This window comes from Loa loa (genome assembly GCF_000183805.2).
Source record: "Loa loa unplaced genomic scaffold supercont3.400, whole genome shotgun sequence".
Taxonomy (NCBI): domain Eukaryota; kingdom Metazoa; phylum Nematoda; class Chromadorea; order Rhabditida; family Onchocercidae; genus Loa; species Loa loa.
In genome coordinates, this window is record NW_018108580.1 from 37,053 (window position 1) to 45,821 (window position 8,769).

An 8,769-nucleotide genomic window follows, 5' to 3' on the forward strand; every position below is an offset into this window, starting at 1 on the left:
GCTCGTATTTATTCGTTTGAATTGAAGGAACAATTATTAATTTTGCATATGTTAATCACTATTTTACAAATAACGTATTTTTACAACGACAGAGCATGTAAGTCCATTTAACAACTAATGCGATTTCCAAATAGTGAATTTCAGGATCATATCATTAAGGATCGATGTGTTCCCAGCGTGAAGTTCACGGTGTGAAAATGGCTGATGGGAATGTTGACACTGTCTCTAATGAAAACATATTTTCCAATAAACTGCCAAAATTTACTAAGTAAAAGGGAATAAAAGGAATTAGAGACGCCACTGTTATTTTGAAATCCAAAAATTTGCGATGGAGACAGAGTGACTTTATATTACCAGTCATTCTTACATAAGGAAATTGCTTTCGTGTTGCAAAGTGGTAACACAACATTAAAAGTAATTGTATTAATTAGTTTCCTAAAAGCAAAACTCAACTGATAGCACAGTTCGTCGACACCTGGAAGTCGTCTGTCCTCTCCAGACAACAAATTCCATAAAAACATATCGCATTACTTAATTTGAATATTGCGACAATCGTTCACCTCAATTTTATAAATCAGTAAGCCAGGAATTCTGCCCATGTACCAATCTATTTTCCCTTTATTCAAATTAGGTCAAACAATGCCGACCCGTCAAACAATATCCATCCAAACCAAATTAAAACATTTCGACAAACTTGGAATACGAACTGCTCATTTCCCATTCAAATCTACAATTCCTACTTGTAGAAAATAAACTTGAAGTCCTCTTGAACATTCAGATCCGCTTCTCCCGCATTTTGAAATCTTGAAGGAAGAACTTCACTTTCAAAATATTTCCCTGGAAAAACTTTACTTTCAAAATATTTCCCTGGAAAAGTGTTCGTCAGTATACTGTTTCATTAATTAGTACTACTAAACCTTATATATAGCTTCACAGAACAATCAGTACAGTAAAACGCCTCAGAATTAAAAAGAGGGTCGTAATTGTTTCACAGATGCTATATACAACCTATCGGTCACAAGAAAATTGCAATTTATTCCAAATAGGATTTAAGAAAATGATGAATACAACTGGTCTAGAAATTTTGCAGTGTTCAGGAATGTAATTATTATCATGACAATGCTGGAAATTACAAACAGGAAGAAATCAATGTTCCTTTCTATCGACTTTCTAAACATAATTTTTGGAAATCGCTACAGCAAATAGAGGCAAAACAGACTAATGTAAATCTTTCCTCCTGTACTTTCCCACCCTCTTTCTAGAATTTGGAAAGAATTATGGTAATAGTTTGCAAGCAATTAGCACAGCAAAAAACACACAGAGATGAACACCACCAATATAAATCACAAAAAGCACAAAACCTAAAGTTGCAGAAGCAAATTACAAAGAAGCAGTTAGGTCGCCGTTAACAAGCACACGCATTTTATACTGCGTAAAAGTTCTTCTGAAAAATAATGCTAATCAAATACTGGAATAAGTTTTTCCGCAACTATGTAGTAGGGATACATTCAGTGAACTGTCTACTTAAAAACGTTTTGAAATAAATATTGCAGAGATGGAATTTATGCCAACATCTTGTAAATTAATGCACAGAAAGAAGAATCAGTTGTAAAGAAGCAGATACCGAGGTGAACTAAATGAATGGAAAAAAACCGAATACTAAATGCGCAAAGATAGCAGAGGTGAAATGTTTTTCCACTTCGGAATTTTCTCGATTATGACATCGCAAGTTGTCGTAATAGGACTAAAGAACTTAGCATCTTGTTTCATAGAGTCCCGACCTACCTATGTAGCGCACCCACTTGATGACATCGTGATCCGAATAATTCAACTTTGGTTCAAATACTTTCAGATACCTCACTTTCAAACCTGATGGAGCAAACGGTACCTGAAAAATACTTTGTTTGGTGATGCTTTGCACCAGAAGCAAAGGAACATGAACTCATCTTCAATCCTAGTTCAATCCCAAGAAGTTACCTCGAAATTCATGGAGACCGGAGGACGGTTCCACTTTTTCTTTTCAGCGTTACCTGTGCTCAAAATATCAATTTCAGCAGAGATCTGAGATTCTTTCAATCCACCCATACGCTTGATTCTGAAAAGTGACACCAATCTTTATTTAAATTCATTTTGACAAATACGAGAACATTCCGTTTCTCAGTAAGTTAAAAGATGCAAATGTAATATTTTGAAAGTACGTTCAATGTTTTCCATGATCAAAAAAGATGAGGTAACCATTCCGCATTTTATCGGAGATTTGATTGACACAGTATAATAATACGTGCCTCAACAAACCACCGAGTGCGATCAAGCTTTCAGTGCGTTGACTTCGATATTATTAAGATGTAATTATAAGCCGATCTTAATCGAATCAGATTTGTCCATCGCATTATACCTGATAGAGGCTAATGGAATAATCCTTTTCTTTCTCATGGACACCCTTCACTGTTGCATGCCGTATACTAATGCAAAGAATGAGTAATGAAAACTGCTTGCTAAAGAAAAATATAATGCACTTCGGAACGGTACGGATGCTTTTAGCTCAAGATAAATAGGTCAGATTTATGCAAAGATAAAATAAACGCGACAAACCAAAATGGGATCAGAAAATGCAAATTAGGAAAAAAAAACGTAGATTATATTCTTTCATTTGAGCGTTTATTAACAAGACTCAATTTAAGAAATTTGAAACATCTAGAATGGCAAGTGTAAAACTTACTTCCAAACAATTGCATTTTCGCCAGCTTTGTACTTGGCTTTGCCCTTCATACAAATTAACTGCACTCCACTAGTATTCGGAGGTGTAGGTATGCGAACTTCAATTTTCTGTGCCAGAAGTGATGGCTTAAAGTTTGATTTCACCACCACTTTTACCTACAAAATATTGCGTATAATTCATAGCACAACAGGCTTGATGGCGTCTTGGTAGACTGAATAATATCAAAGCATAGCAAACATATTTTCAGAAGTCCCAAACAAGCCAAGGAAAATATCCCACGCTAGTTGATGAATTCACTAGACGAAATTACAAGATTCAACTACAGGAGCTTAATCAATGACAAATAGATTTAAAGGAATGGAACGGCTTGCTGGGAGCATGAGTGTCTCTCAGAAGAATAATGCATAGCCATTTTCACCAAACACTGACGCCATAATGAACATCATACTGCATTTGTGTAATCCACCAATCCTAAGAAAAATCCAAAATACGATGCTTGCAATCCTAAAACATAAAAACCAAGTTTAAATTTTCGTGCCTCCATTTTGTTTCTGGAAGTTTCTCGAACAAGCGGAATGACTCGAAATGGAAGCTGTATGTCCTTGGTTGTACGGTATCTGCAAAAAAAAAAAAAAGAAGCGGTATGCTGAAGAGTCAATCAAAACATATGAAAACACTGACTCAACGAAGAAAGAAAGGGATCAAACCTCATAAGCTCATACTCTCCATCAGGTGGAATAAAACTTATAGCATGTTCGGTGTCAAACTTGGTTAATTTAACACACTGATGAAATTGGCAGTCATCGATTGCCACAGCGATACGTGCCCTGCAACATAACGGAATCTACTTCAGAACAAAACTTCAATATTGACGGTAGAAATAAAAAGTGAAGGGGAAGACTTAAAAAATAAAGGTCTTCGATGAAAAGCCACGGTAATTACGATTAATTAGAAAACGAACGATTTGGTAGGATCATCACTGCCAGTACGTCCTTTACCCTCAATGGTAAGCTTGTCATTGATTCCAAATTTGCATTCCGGCATTCCAGATAAGTATGACTTCATTGCCACTTTTCCAGCAACGTGAGCTGATAAAACCTGCCCTAAATTAATTTAAATTAACTTACAGATTCAGAAGAACTGGTACAAGATATTTCAGAGTGCAGGATATAATAACCCATAGATAGTAAGAGTAATTGAAATACCTTGCTGAGACATAAGAAGATTGACGTATTCGATGACATCCAAAAATAATTCATTTCGACGATATTTTATGCCTTCGCGACGCCATCCAATTTGTCCCGTTACCTGTGATGTAATTTGCGCCTGTTCTTCTTTACTCTGAAGTTAGTAAATCAGTAGTCAATCTAAAAAAAATATGCAGAACAGACGATTTCCATTTACACAACTACGGAAGAACCGCGCGAAACGATAACGAAAGTAATAACTTATAAATATGAAACATTGAAACAATAGAGAATAAACAACTAGTTGGCTTCTATACTGTTAAAGCACAGAATTCACAAGAAACCGCCGGTGCCTATGCATGGAAATATACAATCAATGATATAGCTCCAAAATCAAGAATAATGAAATATATTCGAAATATCTTACATGCATACAGCTTTCCAGTGTAACCAAAACAGAGAAACGAGAAAAACGATAAAAAAGAGAGAGAGAAAAAAAAAAAACATACTGCTGTTCTAACGCCTTGTTGCGTAATGAACGTCTTTAAAACTCCGGGGTCTGTATTTTGTGGATAACCAAAATCAAGGATCTCTGCAAAAGCAACGCTTATGAACCTGATAATTCCTTCAGAGATAAAACTGCTTACTGCAGCAACTGGAATAAGTTTATTAATAAAAGCCATACCACTTTTCGAAACCATCGAAATATTAAAAATGGCAGTTTGATGAACTTAGTAGATTACAAAATGGAAGATAACGCAAAAATTTCCTAGTTATGCGGTAATGTAAAGGAGAGAACCGGCTAAGCTCCTATGAGTATAGCACAGAAAAAGCATACCATCCAAAAGCTCATAGATGAGAACGAAGTTGTTCTTAACGTTTTCCTCATTCAATTTTCCAAAGTATGACTGCATAGTATCCGCAAACCTTCAAAAAATCAAAATTGTTTTCATTTATGGATCCCAAAGATCAATAAAATAATTAACCTGTTTAGAAATTCGAACACCATTGCAGCATTGACATTTTGCCGAGTAACTGCACAAATCCAAACATTACCCCGTTTTATGTGGAAAAATGATGTCCTGGCCATATTTGTTACCGGACTCCGCACCTTAACAAATCACATACTTGATGAACCAGCACTTTGACAAATGCACCAATATAACAGCAGAAGAAATATAAATGTAAATTCTGCAACCACTGGAGAGATTTGAAAATATAAATAGAAAGGGCAGGTACCTGCTGCCGCGCGTGGATAACATTAACTCGAAAAGCGTCCACTGCATTTCGACTGAAACAATAATATAGGATACTTAAGCACTCAGAAATGTAAACTCAACGCGATTTCAATCCCTAAACATGAGAAAAAAACGGATTACTAGCTGGATTCGAAATCTATGTTAGGCTTTTTCATTGTAAAGCTCTCTTAACACTCCATCTCTCTTCTGTCCACTTGCGTTCACCCAGCTTAGTGCAACAGTATCTAAAAAAGTTTCTTCCATTTTCTTACCTGACATCATCTCGATAAATACGCGAAATAAGCACTTCACCCTTATGATTATAAACGAATAAACCACCAATCATCACTGGTTATGCACAGGTCCAGAACAGTGACCACGTAGAGCCAAAATTTTCAAATTATTCAGTAATGAAGAACAACCAGTTAACCTTGGAAATACAAAAAATGTATGTCCCAGATTACTGACACAGTTAAGAACGAAGAAAAGTAATTTCGTTGGAAGAAATTGGAAGGACACAGTCACACAAAGAATCCCTGAAATCTTAACTGGTGAAGAAGAACGAACTCTGAGCTGAACAAAACAGTATGTAAAGAAATTAAAATTGTTTTTAGCTATTTAATGTTAATTCTCGTCGTAAAACGAATGAAGCAATTTCTGTGACCATTCCCCAAAGACATTGCACGGCAATCCCCTGCAAATTCGAGTGGTCCATGTCATCCATAGCAGTTGTGAAGCTAAACGTGCAGGATGACTCAACACAAGAACCCCCATCTCCAATAGTAAGCTAGCTAAGGCTCTCCACCAAACGTCGAGATGGTTAAAACGCAATATTTTGGCTATTAATCTCCAAACCAGTCGGTACGATGGCATGGAAGTTAAGGATTGCTCGTTAAAATGTAGTCTACTGAACTTTTGGTAATTTGTTAGTATGCAATGGAAGGAAGGGTAGGTGTCGCAGTGCGTGAGAATTATGCGAGAAGAGATAAAAGATTCGTTCATAAATCGTCTTTTTTTTCTTCTTCTGTTAAATCTTCTCATAAAAATGGTTGTAAAAATTGTGCAGCATGGGTGCTTCTTCAGTTTATTTTGATGAAATCTTACACTCTATCGTTAGAAAGTATCCCTGCTATATTCACCTCTAAGTAATTAGGGGTCATTGAGTATTCCTCATAATGATGAGCGCACGGGATGTAGGGAAGAATGGTCGGCATACCCTGGGTGTTACGATAGCTCGTTTGCTAGAATAGCATTCAAAAAGAGTAGAAAGATGCTCCCACGCGGCACACCTAATAAAATTTTTAGCATCACCGACCATATTGAGAACAGCCTGTATGTTGAAATTTTCACTAATGAAAATCTCAAGAGTTGATTTATATCGAAAGTGTTTAGTGGTGAATAGAAAAAATTCTTTCTCAGGAAGGAGACTTTGTGGGAGATAATTCCGATGAAAGATTTGGGTTTCCTCCTGCTCTCCTTTTCCTAACAAGGAAGTAACAGCCACTGACTGGAATGGCTTAGGTTTTTTCCCAAATTTTTCAACAAAAAATGAATACTGTCTTCTTTTTTTCAACATAAAACCAACACTGATTTGAATCTGCAAGACATCAAATTCATGACCTTTAAAAACAACTGTAACTTTACTAGAATAATCAGATGAATTAATTAAGGAATTTACCTGGCGCTAGAAAGTATTCGCAAAAAGAAATCGTAACGATTATTTTTGAAATGGCCGAAAGTAGCACAACAAATATTTGAGCATCATTCAAAAAGGTTTCAAGATTGGGGATAAAACGCTAATTCATTAAATATAATCTTTTTTGATCAACTAATCTATTTCCAAACTTGAAAGCTTCTAATAAAAATGATTGCTAGATGGGGTAACAATTATAGTGAAACAGTGTGTTATAGTTCCATAGAAATATTCTCAAAAGCTGAATGCGGAAAATAGCCTCTAAATAATGCATCTATCTTGCTTTTCATCTTTAAGAAGATAAAATGCACAAATGTCGTCGATAGTTGTGTCTAAAGATGGTTAAGAAAATACTGAAGGATGAATAACCACCTTTTGTTTTAGTTTTTTTTTCTTTTTTTTGGTTGATTTTGATGGTTTTTATTTTTAGTTTTCTTCTCAAATTTTTATATAGTTTATGTTTTATGTATAAATAATACACCTGAAGAGGAACGTGTAACTGACTTTGAATTAGAAATAGAACGCACAGGAAAAGGGAAAAACCAAGTTGTGGTTATCATAAAACAGCGCGTCCTATGTTACTGTTTCCTGAATTTCTTAATTCATTGCAATGTTGAAATTTTTTACCTGAAACTAGCTGAAAACTTGCTGATCTCAGAGTTAGAAATTCCTCGAAAATAGTGGAGAAAGTAAAGAGGCCAAAAAACTCAAATTTTGATCATCTTTGACAAAAGCAACAATCGATACGGTTAATTGGTAGTCCTGAATTCTTACCAGTCTTTCATTGGAGTGTTGAACTTGTTAATTAAGCAGAAACACGAACAGAAACAACCATTTCTTTTCTTCAGTAATACTACTGCATTTCAGCTAATTTTGATAGAAAATGTTTGATTTTTATCAGCACACAGCATTTTAGCTCTAAAATTAATTTTGGTTTTCGCAATGTAGTTCATAATTTTAAGTTACTTTGTTTATATTGGACTTCCTCGACCAGTAAATAAGAAACATTTCTGGTAATAGAACGGTTGTTCACTTAACATAGAGGATAGGAAAAAAGCATTTCTTTGGCAAATATTTCCCGAGGCAATGTCAGTTTCCTATCCTCCAATCAATTTTGTTTTTCTGTACGATTTCTCTCAACATATCACAATAAGTATATTTGGGTTTCGTTAGAAGGAAAACGAGTAATCATAATATTCGTACATGGCTATTGTTACTACTTAAAACGATAATTAAATTTTTGGAGTTCGTTTTTTGTGTTTCCTTTCTGACAAGAGAGTTTATATTCTGAGGTATGATTTAAATATTCCAAAAAAAATTGCTTTTCTCGTCGTTTCAGGGAATTATCATTCAATGGAACTTAATAAATTGGACAAAAGATTCAACACTGGTCGAATTAGTCTGTCATACAGAGAACTATTAAATCTTATATCAGGGATCAGGGGGTTTTGAAACAAACCGTTAATCCGGAAAATTGGACATGCTTTGCTTGAACAAATATCATACATCTTTCTGATGGTTATTACTTCTTTATACATTATTTGTTGAAATGTCCAATTTTCCTGAAGGTTATTACTTCTTTATACATTCGTTATTTGTCGGAATGTCCAATTTTTAGTGTAGTAATCCTTCCATATTAAGACTACTGTATCCTAGACATAAAGCATAGAATAATTAAATTATCCCTCTATTCCGAAACCTCCTTCACACTTTATCTCTGCCTTATCGTTACTATTTCTATCATATCATATATGTCATGATGGAAGAATTTTCCAGATCATCAAATTTGATGGAGAACTCAACACACTTAAAACCTGGAAACAAAAATTTGAATTTTTTTATCATTTAGTATTTGCGTCTTGAATAACGAGCATCATTTGTTTGTAAATTCATTTGGGTCATCCCAATTATCAGCTATACGAAGATGTTTTT

General features: G+C 34.9%; 2 protein-coding genes across 2 annotated transcripts; both read right to left on the minus strand.

The window, feature by feature from the left end:
* Positions 1-1,233: 1,233 nt before the first annotated feature.
* Positions 1,234-5,686, minus strand: LOAG_02601 (AP-2 complex subunit mu). Its single transcript, XM_020446061.1, has 12 exons — positions 5,417-5,686; positions 5,146-5,197; positions 4,893-5,017; positions 4,745-4,833; positions 4,416-4,498; positions 3,925-4,060; positions 3,681-3,822; positions 3,427-3,546; positions 3,258-3,336; positions 2,720-2,874; positions 1,978-2,095; positions 1,234-1,888 (listed from the first exon to the last, which is right to left on the minus strand). Exons 1-12 carry the CDS (start codon positions 5,488-5,490, stop codon positions 1,754-1,756), a joined length of 1,308 nt encoding a protein of 435 aa, XP_020303551.1. The 5' UTR covers positions 5,491-5,686; the 3' UTR covers positions 1,234-1,753.
* A 614-nt stretch (positions 5,687-6,300) lies between these two features.
* On the minus strand, positions 6,301-8,375 carry LOAG_02602 (hypothetical protein; the record flags this gene model as incomplete). The annotated part of the gene is made up of 2 exons (XM_003138139.1): positions 6,301-6,764; positions 8,297-8,375. The coding sequence occupies 2 exons, from the start codon at positions 8,373-8,375 to the stop codon at positions 6,301-6,303; spliced, it is 543 nt and encodes a 180-aa protein (XP_003138187.1).
* Between the last annotated feature and the right edge of the window lie 394 nt (positions 8,376-8,769).